The sequence below is a fragment of the Lycorma delicatula genome, chromosome 2 (genome assembly GCF_047948215.1).
Source record: "Lycorma delicatula isolate Av1 chromosome 2, ASM4794821v1, whole genome shotgun sequence".
Lineage (NCBI taxonomy): Eukaryota > Metazoa > Arthropoda > Insecta > Hemiptera > Fulgoridae > Lycorma > Lycorma delicatula.
The window spans coordinates 51,996,563-52,017,064 of NC_134456.1; the positions used below are offsets into that span (position 1 = coordinate 51,996,563).

Consider the following 20,502-nt stretch of genomic DNA (forward strand, 5'->3'; position numbering starts at 1 on the left):
AATGTCTGCTCAGTTGCATCCTGACAGAGACCAAACTGATGACTGTGTTGTTATCAAGTTTAAAGGGTTCAAAAGACAACCTCGGTAAAGTCCATCATGGTTAGGAATGGAAAGGGGTGGCATGGCAACCAGGATCATCACAAGGTGGATGCAATCCCTTACAGGGTTCAGGGTGAAACTGAGCTAATGCAATGGACAATTAACTTAATTTACATTATTGGCGATAATCACCTGCTTGATTGTAGTGTGCCCATCTCTCTCTAAATGGTCATTGTGTATTCATAACTAAATAAAAAATTCATGATGACAGGCAACCTATCAATCAGTATCTACATAATTTATTATTTGAAATACCTTTTTTCTGCATGTTACATTTATTTTTTTTTACTAGAAGTGGAGTATAATAAAATGACAGTTTTTAGTAAACTACTTTGCAACAATTTTTTATTTTTACAACACCTAAAATGTGCTAGGCAGTAACTTAAAAAAAAATCTGAAGTGGACACCACATAACTTCCTTGTACACCTATTAAATTTCATATACACATTTTTTTAAAAAGAAAAGTATGTAAAATTTTAATTCACTAATAACTTCTGATTTTTTTAATATTTTTTTTTATTATTGTTATTATTGAATTAATATTTATTGTATTTCTTTTTACAATCAGAGATTAATAATCATTAATAAATCAACATATTTAAATAACAAAAAAAGTTAAAAAAAAAAATAATGAAATGAAGTCCGATTTGAACCGATGTGCCTTCCCCTCGTAAGTCCAAATATTTCATTAATTAGAATTTTATTTGGCAATAACTCTGGAACCAATGAAAATAAGTACCACTTATGATACATTGTTGAGAAGCTCTCAATGAGGGCTTATTACTGCATTTAAGAAAAGTCCAAAATCCAATTTTTTTGGATTTTGGGCTTCTTTGGACACTTTTGGTCAAGTTATTACAATCAAAAGGGGAGATGCTCAACGAGATGATACAACAGTCCTAAAGCCAATATTTCAACATTCTACGGCTAATCTTTTTTGAGTTATGCGAGATACATGCGTACATACATATAAACATCATGCTGAAGCGAGTCAAAATGGATATTTCCATTGAAATCTGAAAACTGAAATTTTTCATGATTACAATATTTCCTTTCTTCATACAAAAAATTAAAAATGTGAATATTAATTCCATCACGCTAGATGTAGTTCATGATTATTTTTGTTCTTGAAAACCTTGATGTTTGCATCAGTTAAAGGAAAGAACAAAATAATTTAGCCAATAAAGAATCTTATACTCAGCCAGTATTCTTGAACTATTCTGACTGTAAATCTTTTGTGAAATTTAGTTGAAGACAGCAGCACATGATTGGTTGCTGGCTTCAATAAACTCCATGAATGTTCTGCATTATATTACTATAAAAATCATCAGCATGGAATAGTCACTGCGAAAAAGTATTTCTTTATTGCTTATTTGGAATATACGATGTTAACACATATATTTCTCATATGTGGTAAAACTCCAATATACGTACTGCATAATGCTTCATCGCATCATATCCTGAACAACTGAGAGTAACACGTGGCATTATAGCGCTATGTAAAATCAAGAATTAGTAGTATTCTAGGTAACAAAATAAAGAAATAAATTATTTTACTTTTAAATTGTTTAGACTGACAAACTTAGAAATACTAACTACAAGACTGATTTTAATTTTTTATTCAGAAGGTATCACCTTTACATTTCCCCCATGATAACTTTTTTTTTTTTACTGTTTGTAAAACTATTTACTAATCAATATTAATATAATAAATTGACTGCCAAAGAGATTAAATTTAAAGAATTCAATGATCACAAAACTTCTCTCAGTTTTTACTTTATTTTCATTTTGAATTTTTATTATAACTTACATATCATTAATGCAGTAATTACAATATTTATTATAAAGACTAAATAAATAGTAATTAGTAACACACAAAGTACAATTAAAACTCATGGCTCAATATTATCTAAGAATCAAAAGATGTTTCTCAATCAGGAATTCTGTCTAATTTACACAATGTAAATTGTTCATTGATAATATTCATGAAGGTAATAGTGGATATTACATTTATAATATTAAAAATTCTATTTATTTTTTGTGATTCCACCCCTTTACCCCATTGTTTGTACTTTTCTTAATAAATAATGACTGAATGATATTAGTAGCTTGATTTCACCAATCAATTTCATAATGGATAAATCCAGTTATTCCAATTGCAGCTAATTTATGAACATTGTTTTTAGTGATTTTCTGATTTCTCTTGCAACTCTTCTGTATTGAATTTTCAATACATTTTACAATTAAATTTTTTTTTTTTACACTTACTGTTCAGTACATTTACAATTTTTGCAGTTAAAAAGTAACTATTACAAGTGGACCCCTTGCTGAACTCAATTTTTTGTTAATTAATATGATAACATAATTGTTAGCTTTTTAAAATAGAAAAAAATGGTCATACAATATACCATTTGTACTTTTTATTAACAAATTCAGCAGTTAGACACTTTAGAAAAAGAATGTCAGAATGAACTTAATGAATTAACATGACCAATGATGGAAAAATGTCATAGAACTCGTGAAACATAAAAGTATATTCTTATCTAAACACACTTGCAAATATATTATATAACAAGCAGCAATTTTTGGGAAACGAGTTGAACTGGTAAATCTTTAGAAACTAAACATACACACTATTAATCTTTTAATTTGCAATGTGCTTGATGTGAAGATACAAAAGTGTACATATATCACTACAAATCAAATTTTATACATATGCTTTGGGGGCAGGCGTCATAAGAGCAGTAATAAAAATCCAACAACTGAGCAACTTAATATGCATGATCATACAAGATTAACATGACACTTGCACTCATCTCTTCATAAACATAATATGCACTATATTTTGTCAAAATCATTATGTGAAAAAATATATATATTCATTTCAAATCACAGTACACTGTATTTATATCAGATGTTTCAAAATTATTCATCATACATTATTAAGCCAAGCAATTAAAAGAAAAAACAGCTTAAGTCATAAATCAAAGACTGTTACTAAATCATGCGTGTTAGTACAACGCTGCACATTAGCTTACCCGGCACAAAGCACAGTCTAAATCACAAAAATGTAGAAACTTGCTGATCCAAAATGAACAGTTAATACCCTGAAAACAATATTTAAATCAAGACAAGACCCCTTTTCATAATCATCTACACACCTAATTCATCTGACCAGAATCCTCCATCTTTTTTTAGAAACAGCTTGCCTACAATATTTTTGAGTTCTTCAATAACTATCTCCAGTTCACACTGATTACACAATTAGGAAATTTTATAAGCAAGATCTTATCCATCTTTCAATAATATAGACCACTGCTACGTTCTTCATCATGATTATCTGTCCATCCTTCTCAAATGAAATTTATTTTAGCATTTATTATATTGAATATGCAAACCATCTAATAACATTACAACTGCAATTTGTACAAATAATTTTTTACTACTGATTTAAGTAATATGTTACATAAGTAATCTTGTTTCTAAGAGATAATTAATGGTAATGATTTTAAGACAGATCTTAATACAAAAAGTGCTCAAAACATTATTTAATCTAATTCTAAATATAAATTTTGACATAATAAATCATTTTTATTATTATCAGCAAACAAATACTATAACAAAACAGTGAGCAAAACAAAAAAAATTTGCCTATGATTACATCTTACAAACCATTTGACAGAAAAAAGTCGACTTACGTATACATTAAACCTTTTCTTTTGCATTATGATTGACAGTTTCAGTATACATAAAGAGACCTACTTAAATTAAGGTAAATAAAATAAAAAAACATGTTTTTATCACTTATTTGCTCAATAATGGAATTTTACTGATTTATAACTATTAAAAAATTGATAAATTTAGTGTTCGGGAACATTTAAGAACTGTCTTTCTGTAAAGTTTTTACTTTTTTATTCTTCAGATAGTCGGTTGCCAGTCATTGCAACTATATGGTAAAAATTTCCATACTGACTCTGAAAAAGTAGAACAATTTTTTTTTGCCCAACCAAGAACTAATAATAACAATACTACTGCATATATTTGTAGTTTCATTCATTTTTTTTTTTTCAATTAACAATGGGATTTAACACAGTAGTGAAGGAAAGAAGAATTTCCATTAAACCTTAAAACAGCAGAGAACTTTTATCTGTTGGTAAAAAGTTATCACATTATAAGCAAGTGGAATCCAGAGCAAACACAGTACTTGTCTACACAGGTGTTTTATTATGGTGCACTATGAAGCAATTGCATTTTTCTTTTAAGGACATCCATATTTGTCAGAAGTTTCAATAGAATCCTCCTTTTTTTAAATCTGTAGCTATTTCATTGTTAACTTAAATTATGAAGTCATGATCGTACCTCAGAACACAATAGTATAGTTAAAACATACATACCATTTAGTTTAAAAACAAAATTCCTACTGTTACTGATGGCCAAAGCCAAAATTATTGAAAAAATTATCAAGAATTCTTAATAGTTAGTTGAAAGATAAATTCAAAGAATTATTTTTAACATAATCTCTTAATGAAACTATGGTGTATTAAACCTGCACAAACAAGAAAACAGGATTATGCATATATTTGCCATTCTTATAAGGTTTTCTTCAAATAAATTGAAACTTTTAACCATAATAAAACAAAGGTTTAAAATTGTATAAAGTCAATTTTTTTTTGAAATGTTTTGTATGATACAATTCTTCAAACACAAGTTATATCTTATGTCATGGATACCAAGGCAGGGAGTCATGTTGTATGACTTTTTGATAAGTAGTATCCTCATTACATTAAATCATATTAAAAGGTGTGCTAAGTGACATTACAGACAAAAAAATAACTCAGTTTCATCAAGTATAAATATTTGCAAGTCTATTCCAATTCCCCTAGAGGTGGTAGTCCCAATGTCGGTTGACAGTTTATTCCACCCTTCAATTTATTCTTAATCCTTTTTCTCATGGATAACTGTCATGAAATTCCCATTACAACCTTACAATATGGGTACATTGCTGATGAGCTAACAACTAAAGCCAAGCCTCCAACTTTCTTTTAATCTATAATTTTAATATAAATGTACACATATAAACTAACCGTACACACACACACACACACACACACACACAAAATAAACTGGAATGTAACTGCTTTATGATGAAAAGAGACAAAACCTAAAAACCTTAAGAAAAAATAAAACAGAAGACCAGGTCAAGTCAAAATACCTTTGATTTAATGTGTTTAAATCAAATTAACACATTTTATTTTCAATCTTTCCATTTTATCCTTTGGTAAGGAAACAAACTTTTACTTACAATTTAAATTTACTCACAGATCTAAATTTAATATGCATATCAATACATTACACATCTGGGAATTAAATGAAACAAATTTAAAGAGAACAATTTGCTTCATCTACGAAGTCTGTAAATAAAGTAATGAGACTGGTTCAGAAAAACTTTTTATTTACAATCCAATTATACATGGACTCCATCACCTTTGAAATAGTTCTCTTGGGAAGCCACACAATGCTTCAAACAGTTTTCCCACTCTTCATGGCAATGTTGGAACTCAGAAACTGTAATATCCTTCAGATGGTCGTTTACATTTTTTTTTTTAATGTTTTCTACTGATTTAATGTTTTCTTAATGATTTTCTAACATTTTTTTTTTAGAAAATCAGGATCAGTTTCAATTCGTCCTACAAGATCACAGCATACTTCCACCCCATTGTTTTTCTGCTCAACAATGAAGTTTTTTTTGGATCAATTTTGCACAAATTTTTTTCTTGTCCAATTCATTTGTCAAAATTTGATGGACTGTGGTATGGTTCAAATTCAATTGTTCTGCAATCATTCTGACATTTAATCACTGGTTTTACTGTATGAAGTCAACATTATTCGCTCAACATTGTCGTCACTTTTTGACGTTAATGGTCTTCCAGAACGTGGATCATCTGCAACTGATTCCCAGCTATCTGAAAATGCTTTAAACTACCTAAAAAATTGGCTTGTAACAGAGCGTCATCTCTAGATGCCCTTTTCAATTTTGAATAAGTTTCAGCAGCATTCTCACAAATTTTAATGGAAAACTTGATTGTACATCGTTGCTGATAATCAGTTTCACTCATTTCTGTAACGCACAAGAAAAATTCGTTTCGCAAAAAGTCTGTTTACGTCTTACTAGCAACAATAGACTAAAAATATTAATTCCTAATATAAATCAGCTGTTCATAAAACCACATGTTTGCGCTAGTAACTTTACAGAGTTACCAATTTGGCTGCCAAAAAAAACTAGTTTCATTACTTTATTTACAGACCTCGCCCTACTTACTTTATTTACAGACCTAAAATATTCGAGTACCTAGCTTAAAAGCAAACTATTATTCAACTGCTTCATTCCTTTCATCACATTATTTCCAAATAATGTTCTGAACACATATTTTAATACTGATAATAGGATTTTCATCTATTACAAAAATAGTTAAAAAATTTTAACTTGAAGATTTAATTTAGACTTTACATTTTTTTTTTTAATAGTTTAAAGACTGAATCAACAGAATTTTGATTTATTAATGAAAAATAAATATAAAAGTATTAAAAACTCAAAAATTTCTCATTTTGGAAGTTTTCCAAATCGCTGTGGTCCTACATAGCTAAAAAAATTGTAATCCAACAGTAAGATATTACTGCTTTAACAACTGCATAATCCATACTAAGGTTTTAAGATAACAGCCAAAATTTTGAAACTACAAAACATTTATAAAATTAAACTATCAATTATGTTTATATTTTTATTTAATTATGTTTATTAGAGCATTTGCCTCCTCAGATACTAGATACTGCCTTACACTTATACGTTCGGTATATGCCTCGTGCTTGTATGTTCATTATACAAGGTCATAAAAAAAGAGACTGGGATTTTAGACATTTTTAACCTCAGTAATGTTAGACCAACAGAAAATATTTAAAAGGCCTCAAAAGTTTTTACATGTCTTCATAAGTGTCAAATGAGCTTTGTTGTCGCTCTGCATCGACTGAAACAATATTCTGTTAAATATTAATGAATCTCCTGCATTTATGTTCTAAATTATTTTTATTGTAATCATCATAATGGCAGTTATAAATTCTTTATTGTAGAAGCACCAGAACACAATTTTTTTATGGTATTTCAGTAGAAAAAAGTCCACTTTTATCAATCTAGCTATTGGAGAAATGAGCATGTAAGCCTTCATGTAAAGGAACACTGACATGTATTGGCACACAATCCTGATTAAAAACCAATACATATACCTTTAATGCATCTACATATATTTCCCATAAGGGTCTTCTTTATAAAGAAGAAATGGTCTATACTTTGTCATGCAATAATCAACAATATATATTCACTTCTAGAGAATCCTGAGTGTACTCTTTGTTACTGACTCCCAAATCCAACTGTGATTCCAGATCAAACATGAACAGGAAAAATTCTTCATTAGAATATAAATTAGCACAAAAAATCCATGTAGTTATCATTTTCATTAAATAATAAATAGATTCAACATGTTTGACCAATTTTCAAATTTGATCTCTTAATTCAGTTGAATTTTATACATGTGCTTATGCAAAAGCTCATTCACATGTATTTACGATTTACTCCAATATGCATTTTCAATTCTAGCCTATGGAATTTTTAATTCCAAATTCTGTTAAGCAGCATTTCTTATTGAACTTTCAATTCAAGAAAATGTAGTGCCCTTAACGCAATCTTCAATACTTTAGGACAGCCTCAAAATTTCTGTTGAATTACATTTTGTGTTCCCTTTAACTAAATGTAATAACACCATTACGTTTAACACCATAACCAAAAATTGCATGGGACAAACGCAAACAATTTTAATTCTATACATCACAGAACACAACCTTGATCTTTATGTGGTATAGTCCACAATGCACAGACAGCTGGCAAGACAACACTCACTGTGTTCATTAAAAAAGCTAAGGTCCTGTTGTGCCCACTTCTGCATGTAGAAATTTGTGTTTTTTAAATCCCAGCATCATTTATTAATGACCCTAAACTGCAAAAAGCATTTAAAAAGGTATATAAAAGAATTTTTAATCCTTGACAGTATCTTCCCAATGTTTATTTTAAATTTAAAATAAAGTTAGTTCACACTTAACACACTTAATACTTCTACATAGATAATTTTTTTCCAAAGATTTCTATGAAAAAATATAAACAGGAGAGACAAATATTTTCTATTTTAAATACAGAAGTTCTGAAGGAATGCTTATGTGTTCACAGACTGTGAAAAAATGCTTACTTAATAAATTTCTAACCAAACAATTGTGTTTTAAACTTCTGGCAGGTTCTCACACACATCTGATACACCCACACTTTATAATTTTCATGCTTCACAATTCTGTGTTAGTCTGTTAATGTTATAAGACTAAGTACTTGACAAATAGCTTTACTCTAGATATTAAATGTTATATAATAAATTTTTCAGAAAATATTTTGCAAAACATATAATTATTTTGAGACTTTAACTTCTTAAATCCAAATTCTTCCTTTACTTTAATAAAAGAAGCCAAAGACAGAGATTTTAGCATTACTTCAGTAATTGAGAAAAAACATTAGTAGAAAAAGCAGCTAATAAATACATACCTTAAGAAGATGTAATTGATCTAATGAGAGATCTTTAAGAGGCAACTGCAACATCTCTGTGTCACAATCAGCATCTTTCTTTTTCTTCATTGATATACAAACATAAAAATCATGATATAAAACAGGCACTAGATCACGAGATAACTGAACATCAAATTCAACAAAATCAGCTCCACATGAAGCGGCACTTTTAAGCGATGCAATGGTGTTTTCTCGAACATCAGCACACCTATAGTAACAATAAATCAGATGATCAGATAAATAAATAAGTGCTAAATGAGCTTCATATTGTTATACTATACCATAAATTAAACATCAACAAAAAATAAATCCTGAAACACTAATCGATTACAGTTGGAACTATTTTAAAATGATCAGTAGTATAAACACTACTAGGGTGATCTCTAACTCGATGTTTCATAATCTCTGCAGTATGTAGAGAATAACATTAAAAAAATAAAGGCTGAAAGTAAGGAGATAAAATTACAATGTAAGTCAAGATAAATAAATCAGTTCCAATATATCATCTAGTTAAACACTGAAACCTGAATCTGGAAACCATTCATGGAATGTAACACCTTTTTATAAAAATGTATCAAAGGAAAATATAGTAAAATTCAATTATTAAAGAATTTTAATCCATTTATTATATTTCACATTTTTTCTTGAATTAATTCAATACAGAAGCTTAAAGAAAAGCTTGTATGTGGGAATATGGAAATGGAATTTTATAGCATATGAACAATTTAATTAGTAGGTTAATTCAGTAGTTACTACTTAAAGAATATTTAAGAAAATTTTTCTTCAACATAAAAAATTTAATAGCTGCATACAAAATGTAATAATTTTAAAAAAAGGATATGTTGTGAAATATACCAGAAAATAGTTTGCTGTATTGTTATATTAATTATAGAACAGGCAGGAAAAAATAATAAACGATAAAAAATTAAAAAAATAGTTAAATAATATAAATAACAAACAACACAGATCAATACCTAACAACTATAATGTAAAATGTTAAAAAGGATTATTGGTTTTATCAAATGTATCATAAAGCATTTCTTGTTTTCAAATAATGGATATCACTCACTTTAAATTAAAAAAACAATTTTTAAATGTCAATTTTATCAAGATAGTAACCACATGATCAGAGGCCCCCCCTCTGATAACTTATCATCCCCCATCTCCTATGCTTATCTTTTACTCTTTATTTCTTTCTTAGATAAGTGCTAAAGGCCCTTTACCTGGTAGCAACATGCTGGCTTCTTCTAATAGCACCTTCATTACATCAGACGTATTCAAGGACTCTTTGATTCCATTTGGAGGATGCTCAAAATGCCAAACCAGAGCTTCAAGTGTGCTTGGATAAAGCCAGGCCTCCTATTATTTATAAAATTTAATCTTTTTTAGCCTAAAGTATGTAGTAAAACTGCAGTTGACAACTTTCATGCTCTACAGAAGCTGGTACATTAAATGGAGCTTCAACTAGTGGCTCTTATCCTTAATTCACATTCTTTACTTTTCTGATATAACTCATAGAGGTAATTCAGATGTAGCAAAACCACCAAGTTCTTAATATTTGCTGACTTGCTAAAGACTCCTCTAGCATCTAGTAGTGGTTAACAACCATACCAGTTAATAACCTCTTTTGTTCAAAAATAGATCTAAAACAATAATTTTTTTTAATTTAAAATTACACTATATGTAATATCACTAAAACAGCTATTAATTTTCAAAATAAGCTATGTATAACCATTGTTTATAACCAATGATATATTACATGAGCAAGGACATAGGACCATCTATGGAGTCACATGTAATAACATGTGGCTCCAGTAATATGTGTTTATATTACTACACACACAATTCAATGTAATAAATTCTGTAAAATATAATACTTGTTTTGTATTTCTGGGATCTGAATGCACTGCAGCATGACTTTTGTTCAAAAATATTTCATAGCGTATAACATTTAGTACCTACACAGTAATGAATATATTATTAAAAATAATATTTCAATAAACAATATTCAGTAACATCATTTATTTCGGTTAAATTTCAGAAGAAATATAATGAATGAAAGCATGTATAATTTATAAATTGGCAACTACATGAAAATTTTACCAGTAAATCTTTAGAGATTAAAACTGGAAAATAATTCTACATGAGAATCATATGGTAACAAATTAGTTCTGGGCGAGACAGTAAACTAATCTGAACAATGGCAATCCTGTATCGGCTGGTTATCTCCTTCCTCTTTTCATGACCTATCATCCCTTCTCCCATGGACTAAATGGATAGGCACAATGAGAATTACGTCAGCTGCCATCTGTGCTAACTTCTAGTAGCCAGAAGGGTAATTATTATTTCACTGAGATTCAATGGGATTGGGACTTTCTGCAAGTCCTTCTGGGATTCTGGTTTCCATTAAGAGGGTGAACAAAAATCAAACTAGCTCCTAAGGTGGCTATCACATAAAATAGGTCTCTTAACAGTGTTAAAATCTAAAATAAATGAGATAAAGTAGTTGTTATAGATGTGCTTTAAGAAAAATGACTAAAAAAAAAGAAATATATAATAATTCATCATAACCTCATTTTGACTAATAAACACACAACAGTTTTCTTGGATGCATCATCATGTTTTAGTTCATTAGATGTTTGCTGAAAATAGATAAACAGTATCATGGAAACAGAAACTCTTTTTATCTTTAAACTAATCCAGATGTGCTTATAAAATGAAGAACCCAAAAAACTGAATTTTTTAATGTTTTTGATTATATACCCCTTTCTGCTCTGTACTACTAATCTCAATATTTTTCCCACAGTTGGAAAAATTTCTAAAAGTCTTCAGTGTCTATAAAAATCAGTTCTCTTTTTCATTTATTGAAATGAATAAAACATTCTTTTTCTCTTTCATTCTTTTTTGGCTCTTCATATAAGTAAATAAAAAAGCCACATGATGCAGTAACATGAATGGGGAGGATGAGGAGAACCATTACATTCTTATCAAAACTTGTAGCATGCTCAAGACCATATGAGCAGGATCGTTTTCATGATAAACCATCACACCATCACTGTTCACACACACAATTCAGACATCAACAACACAATTTGGGGATGTTTTCATCACACCCATTATTTAATCATTATCAAAGTGTTGATAGAGTGTCTACAAGGAACAAGTTGAGCATAACTCAATTAACCAATCAACATAAACAATGGATGAGACCAGGCTTCATTGCCTTCATGAGTCTTAGAAAATGTGGTACTTACCGGAGTAGTGATGCTTGATAAGTTTGTGATTAGTAACTGTAGCACTAAGCTTAATCTACAATCAAACTTTAGAAAGGACAGAAAGTAATTTCAAAGATGTTCTGTTAGATTGCAAATAATAATCAAATGACAAATTTCTTTATCCTTGGTAAGCGAGTGACTAACATGATTCTACAAAAGCATATTTCATTTTCAAGTCTTTCTCAACATTCTTGTGAATAACATTCACATGTTACTTCATAAAACAAAAATTTTAATACCGTAAAAAACAAACTATAATAAAAATATATTCAGTAAATTACTTATTCTGTTCCTTTGCAAATGATGATCCAACACCTCGATGACCAACATCTAAGCCTCTCCAAGTTTCTTTCCAGTTTGTTTGCATGGAAGACTGCATAGATAAGTTATAATCAGAAATTGGCTTCACAACAAGATATTCAACTGAAAAAATTAAAGACTAATTAAGGGCTTCAACACAACAGTAAAGCCTTTATATAAGTAGTGAAAAACCACTTTGACAGAACTAAATAAAAACTTTCTGTAATTACACAAGAATTATTTGTTTTATTATTGCATATTTTATTACAATATTTTCTCTTTGTCATCAGTCTTGACTAGTTTGAAACACTTCTCAATTTTTTTCTATTCTTTTATTCTCCAAGCATACTCTATACATTGTTTATTTAAAATGGTTTGCTTAATTTATTTCAATGTTTGTTTTTCTTTCTCGGTTTACACTTTCTTCCATTACTAAACATGCATTAATGTACAATTGCCTTAGTGTACATCATATAACTTTACGTTTTCTTCTAACAATATTTTCACCAGTTTCTGTCTTTCTTGATTTAAAAATATTAGTGTAAAAATTCATTTCACTTGAGTTAAATGTTCTTATATCGTTTTAAAACTTCATCAAACAATTTAATTTTCACAATTTTTCTAGACAACACATTTCAAAAGGCATCTATTTTTTCTTATAGAATGAACTATGATTTTACTCTCATATTTTTGCTCCATTTCTTTACTTTTTTCTTCATGTAAATCTGGAGGACAGTATGACAACAAAGTGAATCTGATTTATTGCTTTCTGTAAAGAAGCTTGTTCTATTTATTCCTAATCTATCTATATCTCAATGCCATTCCTCTCTTTTTTTTATCATTAAGTGCAACATTCCACAAAAAAGTTTCAAATTCATTCTAATTCTTGAATGACTGTCCATTATTATAGTTTTTTTTCTATCTGTGAAATGAATTTCCTAATACCAACTTACTTTTGATGAGAAGTTTTTTTTATTTTCTTCTAATATCAATGCTTTGAAAATTTTGGTAAAAAGTACCCACCATGGAATTGCTAGTTTACTGAAGGGAATCAATAAATTTCTATTTTTTCAATGTGTACACCAGCAATCAGGTAAACTAGTGAACAATAAGCAAACCCCCTTACAGCCCAATGAGAATGAGGATGATATGTCTGACATGTAAATGAGGTGTAGTTTTGTACAGACACAAGGCTGACCATTCCTGATAGATATGGTTAATTGAACAACCACCGAAGTACACCAGTAGTCACTACTTAGTATTCAAATATGTATAAAAGCAAGTTAACTTTTACTAGTATTTGAACTCAGAAACTTCAACTTTGAAAATCAGCAGTTAAACAACTGATTTACAACAATGAGTTAACCACTAGACCAGCCTAATGGGCTAATAAATTTAAACAAGCTGTTTTTCTTCAGCCTGTCTTTCAAGATAAATCTGTAGAGGTAATTAATTTACTACTGGTTTTCATCTAATATACCACAATCCAATTAATAATAATCATAGGATTAAGGTACTGTACTCAACTAATCTGATACAGCAAGAAAAAATCAGCAACAGACAGCAACAGAAAGAAAATATTAAATATAAATAACAAAACAAAAAACAATACCAGTTACTTGTCCAATAGGCTGATGTTTAACACTGGTAACTGGAACCACTATCTGTCCTTCACTTGCCTTCAGTGAACTCGGTAAAATGCAACTAAACCCAATATGATAAGGTGGATCTAATGCTTCAGAACCGCTAGAATATGTGTAGAAATCCACAAGATATGCCTGAAATTTTACATTCAATTAAATGCAGATTAGAAGTAATTTGATATTACATGAAAATTATGATTTTTTTTTATTCATATATATTTTTGAAGAATAACAATCTGAGAGGTGGCTGAAATGAAATACAGAGTTGCTCATAACTTTCAAATGAAAAGAGAGATCATCAATGAAACAAATACAGCATAAAAATATATTTTATATGCTACAAAACCTTATATTTATTTTTTCATGTAATTGTTTATTTTTTCTAGAACACTGTCAAGAAAATTTTTTTGCAGTGTATTGTGTTTTAAATTTGTTTACTGAAGGGCCAATATTACATGCTCCATCATTTTCTTGTGGGTCGTAATTGACATACCCAAGTTTCATCTCCCATCAGAATATTGAAAAGTTTACTACCCTCATCATGATAATGATTCAAAAGCTGTTCACAACATTCCTTTCACTGTTGTCTATTCTTCTCTATGAGTTGGCATGCACTCACCACAAAGAGATTTAGCAGTAGCCCAGTTGTGCAATAAAAACAATTCAAATGTCCCTTATAAATAATGGTAATCTCATTTTCATACCTTTCTATTGTAAATAAAATGCATTATTATTGAATTCAATGTAATTTTTATTTAATATGTATTCCAACATATTTATTAAATCATATTTTATATTTTTCTTACAACCATTTTTCTTATGAGTACAAGTACAACTGAATAAGACAGAATGTCTAGTTTTTTTTAACTTTTGGATTTTTTAACAAGTACGCGTATATTTGAATACAGACATAGAATGTCAAATAAATATAATTTCAACTTGTTTTAAAATTCTTTTTTTGTTAAATTAGAGCTGCCTTTTCTTATATTGTTTTCTTTATATTATTTTTTAATATAAGTTTTAATTTTGTGGAAATTCTCTAAGCTGGAATATTAAAAAACTGATATTACATTTTATGTCATTCTAGTACACACTTTAACACAACTCATCACTTAATTTGTTATTTATTTATTTATAATTAACATAGAAAAATAGACATCAGATAATACAAACTACATATCTGAGTAAAATTACAGAACTTATCAATTATAAAGTTCATATCAAACAGAAAATATTATAGATTATAAATATTAAAACATTTATCAAATGAATTAACAGATAGTGTTTAATGATAAATAATTAAAATAAATGATAACCAGTTAAAAGCAATTAATGGATTCAAATAAGGCTTACTTTCGACTTTACCATGATGGATGATATATATTTGAATGAAATTATTAAACAGTTAATGACAATTATTATTATTATTTTTATAATTAAGAATAATTAATATTTTAGCGGTTTGTTTGTTTCAGTTTGTGATCTTATATTTCCACTGACCTTCAAATTGGCAATTAATTTGAATTAAATACATATATGTAAATTAATTACAACAATCTAAATTATAAATCATCTTATGTATAAATGCAAACGTTAAAAAGTTTGTTTTATTTATCAAAAATCTTATTTAGGTATTGAGTTTTTTTGTATGTACAAAAAAAACTCTACATTGGCTAAGACATAATTTTGAACTGGGAAATGTATTTCTAAGCTCTCATGATAGTTTTTTTAATATTTATCTGCAATTAAGCAAACAATTTTGATGTATGAAAGTTAATGCAGATGTAATTTTAAACAACCTTCATGTGGAGCTTTTTTCAACTTGGAATGTTAATTTCCCTCCTCAAAGAATATTTTTTTTGTGACTTAAAATTCACAAAATATATTGATTTAAATTATTTATTGATTTATATAAATATAAATAATAAATTAAAATATATTGAAATATAATTTAAATATACTGATTTATTATTACTTATTAACCTCTGATTGTGGAAAAAAATTTTAGCATTAAATAATATTCAATAATAATAAAAAAAATATGAAAAAAATCCGAAGTCATTAGTGAAATAAAATTTTATGCAGTTTTCATTTTAATTCAAAAATATTTACAATCAGGGGTTAATAATTATTAATAAATCAATATATTTAAATTTAAAAAAAAGTTTAAAAAAATATATGTGTTTGAAGTCCGATTCAAGCTGATGTGTCCATGGTTATGGATCTAACACATTCTCACTTTTACCAACTACTTGAGCATCATGAAAAAACTAATATAAAATGCTGATATGAACACCATAAAAAATGTGATGTCCACCACAATACAATTGTGTAACTGTCTACTTTATTACAGAATTGGAGGATCATATCTCACTTTCAAATGAAATAAGTTTAACATTAAATGAAGTGCAGCAATAAATGTATATATGTAATTTAATAGGCATTCAAGGAAGTATGTGGTGTCCACATCAGATTTTTTTTTTTTATAATTGGAAAACAAAAAAATAAATTCAGCCTATTATATAAATTTTATTCACTGGGACCACTGATCTGATTTTAAACAGCGTATCAAAATATTATATATAATAAATGTGTGTATATAAATAGAAAAGGTCTTTCATTTTCAGTGCAAAAAGTAAAATTGCAATAAAACAGAAAGTGTGTCTAATATCATCTAATTTTTCATTTTATTTTAAAGCTTATAATCATTACGCTAAGATCAAAAAACAATATCATCCATGCGCCTTTGCTTAACACAACTAAGTATATCACCAAACTTCTGACAAAATAACTGGATTATTTCTGCAGTTATATGGCAGGCATGTGGCACCAACCTGTTGAAACACATCTCATTCAAATTAAAATTTTTCATATTTGTAAACAAAAAATCACAAATCATATTTCACCCTTTACTGTAGTATCTCCTTGCTCATTAAAAAAAAAGAAAAGAAAATGGCCCAATGATGCCACCAGCCCATAATCCACACCAAAACAGTAATTTTTTCAGATGTAATGGTCACTAATAAATCATTTGTGGATTGAAATCATCCCAAATATGGCCATTTTGCATATTACAAAGTCAAAAATAAGCCTCATCTGAAAAGGTGATTTTTTCATGAAAATTTTTATCCAATTCGAACTGCTCTAGGGTCCGACCAGCAAACTGTCTGTGTAAAAAAATGGTCTTGTGGCTTTAATTTTTGAGTTAATTGAATCTTATATGGGAGTAGACCAAAATCTTGATATAAAATTTGCCATGTTGTTGTTGAAGAGAGGCACAATTCTTGTGAACGATGTGAAACCGTTAAATTTTCATTTTCATGATCACTTGCACTTACAGCAGCAATATTTTATGTATTCCTTGCATTTTTTTTTATGAACTGGTGTTTCAAAATCAAGTACAAAAAATTCTCTTCAAATTTTTATTTAACAATAAATTGTGGTTTTGTTTAGCCAATTATGCACACCGTAAATATTGCAAAGTGCATGATAAGTACCTGTAAATGATTCTATATTTTGAGAATATATTTTTGATTTGTAAACATTGTTCAGATATATAGTGTTCCCTGACGAACTACTGAAAACAAATGATGACTGGAAAAAATCAATGTCGCCACCACAATCTGTCAATTTTTTGCAATCAATTTGAAAGACCCCCTTATATATATATATATACAATTAATTCACTACATAAGTTTGTGCATTAGAGAATGCAAGGAAACTTTTGTAACGTATGAAAAATGCCATGCTTCAAACCCAGGACCTTACAATTGAATAATTGTGATGCTACCATTCCACCATTGAGATCAGTGGTGAAATGCATAAATTAAACTGCACAATAATTAAAATGTTTAATTTCTTAATATTATGCAGACACAATATATAGAAATTAAGATTATTATTAATAATATTACTGTGCAAAATTTACTTACAATTGTTTCTGGAGCTAAAACCTGTATTTGGAAAATCATGAAATCTCCTTCATTATAAACATGGCCAAATTGTTCTTGGAACTGAAAATGTCGCTCTGCTTCATTTAGTACCTGCAATAATACAAGCCAGATGAAGATAAATGAAAATACATTCAGATGAAAACAAAAGAATAATCATTCATTTGAAAACTATACAATCATCAAACTGTATCAATCTAAAGAAAACTGAAAATACATAAACTACAGTAAAAGTAACTTATAAATGAGGTCATTTGTAACAAAAATCCAGTAGTAATGAGCAAAAATAAAAAATTGGTTTATTTCCTATATAATTAATATACAGTAAAGGTTGTTGTAACAAGTTAATAATCATGTTATAAATCAGTTATAACAAGCAAATTATTTACTTTCAAATAATAAACCTGATCCCTAAGCAATTAAAAACCTGAATGATTTTAAAATGCAGGTACAGAAATTAAATGTTAAAGTCACTAGTACTGTATGTTTGTAATACTGAATGTTATAATGATGTTAAATTACTAGGGAGGCAATGACATCTTCACAATAATTGGAAGTGGGTAATGAGAAACAACCCAGATGAATAATTTTAGTTGCATTCAGAAAGTTGATTCTTAATCAGTTTTGTTGCTGCTTTGTACAGTACATTCAAAATGTACTCAAGACTGAAATTGTATTTCTGTGAATGTGTGATGGCGTTTTCTGATAAACTTTTATGGCACAAAAGAAATCTCAAGCATTAAAAGAAAAATTCTATTGCAATATATTAAAAATTATTGAGCAATTAGAAAATGGATGATCTAATTCTGATGAATGTAAAACTCATGGACTTTCTACTTCCACAGTCTCAATGATTTGGAAGAACCATGATAAGGATTGTTTTTGAAAAAAATCAGTCTCAGGTAAATGGGCCCATAAATAAACCCATTTTGAAAATTCAGGCAAAAACATTTGCTGACCAGCTAGGATACAAAGGGTTTGTTTGTAGGGATGGCTGTCTGAATCTACTTAATAAGGAGAGATCAAATCATTTTTGCAAAAATTAGTGGTGAAGAACCCAGCATAGATAATTCTTACATTAGCAACTGGCTGGGTGAAAAATGGTCACTGTTAATATCAGGTTAACAATGGGAAAACATTTAATTCTGATGAAACATCCTTATTTTTAAGTTACATTTAGTTACAAAACATTTAAATTAAAAGAAGAAAAATGTGTTGGAGGAATGCATTCAAAAGTAAGGCTTACTTACTAGTAGAAATTACAGAAGTAAGGTTTCTGTATTTGAATATGATGAACTGAAAAAAGGTAAGTGCTGGTCATTGGAAAATCAAGAAACTCCCATTGTTTTAAGAATGTAAAAAGCTTCTGGTTAAGTACTAAACCAATACAAAGGTGTGGATGATTACTAAAATCTTTTAAGCTGAAATCTGTAATTGGGACTGCGAAATGAGAAAAAAGAAAAGAAATTTTACTGCTAACTGATATCTGTTGAGCATACCCAGTAATGAAAAATTTTACCAACATACAAATTGTATTTTTGCCTCCAAACACTACTGCAAAGCTACAACTGATGGATAAAGGTGTTATACATTTTTTTAAAGATCAATTCAGATGTTTACTGGTAACAATTACTTCACTGCTTAGAAAAAAAAGAGAATTTCCAAATGTTTTATATGTCATCAGATTAATCAACATAAGATGGGATAATGTATCTTCAATCACAATTCAAAACTGTTTTAAAAAATCCGGTCTTGCTGCAGTTGCAACTAAAGAAGATTATGAGCCAGAAGACTCAGCATGGATTTGGACCATTGGTTCCAAATGTAATAGATGTAATATAGACGATTATGTGCATGATAACAACAATGCATTAATAAACAAAAGCCCAGCAAATGAAATAATTAATGAAGTGAAAGACAGATAAATCAGTGAAATTGAAAGTGAAAGAGAAAATGAAGATGACACAATGACTGAGAATCCAATTGCTTCTATCCGTGCAGCTTAAGACAGTTTACAATTGCAAAATTTTATGAATTTTTTGAGTTTAGAATGAATTTTTGTGAAACAAAAAAAATAAAAATAAAATAATAGTTTAAAAACTCTTTTTGAGGATTTCTGGTATAAAAATAAAAACTAAATAACTACAGACAATTTTTTTAAGTTAGTTTAAAAGAATTAACATTTTATCAATGTAAACCTAAAATAATGCATGTATTGATCATACTTTTTACATGTATTAATGTACAATATTATAATGTAAGTTATGCCAAGTTACAGAGTTTTATTTTAAAAATAACCTCCTTATCAATTTTAGGTATACGCTTGCAATTTTATGCCAGACAATTTTAATTTTTGTTTTAAATTCAGGGAAACTCCTTATACAATATGTATTCTTTAATATTGATTACACTGGGGAACAAAAAAGAATTTTTTTGTCTCAGGAAGAAAAATATGTGATTCTGATAGTAATTTTTCTCCTGAATTCAAATATGATATCGATTTTTCCCCATCATGCAAGGTTTCTGAGGGACAGGTACTTATAATTTTAAATATTTTAATACTTTCTGCATTCTTAAC

The 20,502-nt window shown here is 28.5% G+C and overlaps 1 protein-coding gene across 4 annotated transcripts in view; it reads right to left on the reverse strand.

The window, feature by feature from the left end:
• LOC142318799 (glycerophosphocholine phosphodiesterase GPCPD1-like) overlaps window positions 1-20,502 on the reverse strand; it is a 151,947-nt gene that overhangs the window by 39,618 nt on the left and 91,827 nt on the right. For 3 of the 4 annotated variants that reach the window (XM_075355293.1, XM_075355291.1, XM_075355292.1), the window contains 5 exons: window positions 17,907-18,017; window positions 13,944-14,109; window positions 12,313-12,454; window positions 8,736-8,964; window positions 3,139-3,207 (listed from right to left, as the gene is read on the reverse strand). In XM_075355293.1, coding sequence (XP_075211408.1) covers window positions 3,139-3,207; window positions 8,736-8,964; window positions 12,313-12,454; window positions 13,944-14,109; window positions 17,907-18,017 — 717 coding nt within the window. The remainder of the gene's footprint in view (window positions 1-3,138; window positions 3,208-8,735; window positions 8,965-12,312; window positions 12,455-13,943; window positions 14,110-17,906; window positions 18,018-20,502) is intronic. The other variant, XM_075355294.1, reaches the window with a different exon arrangement.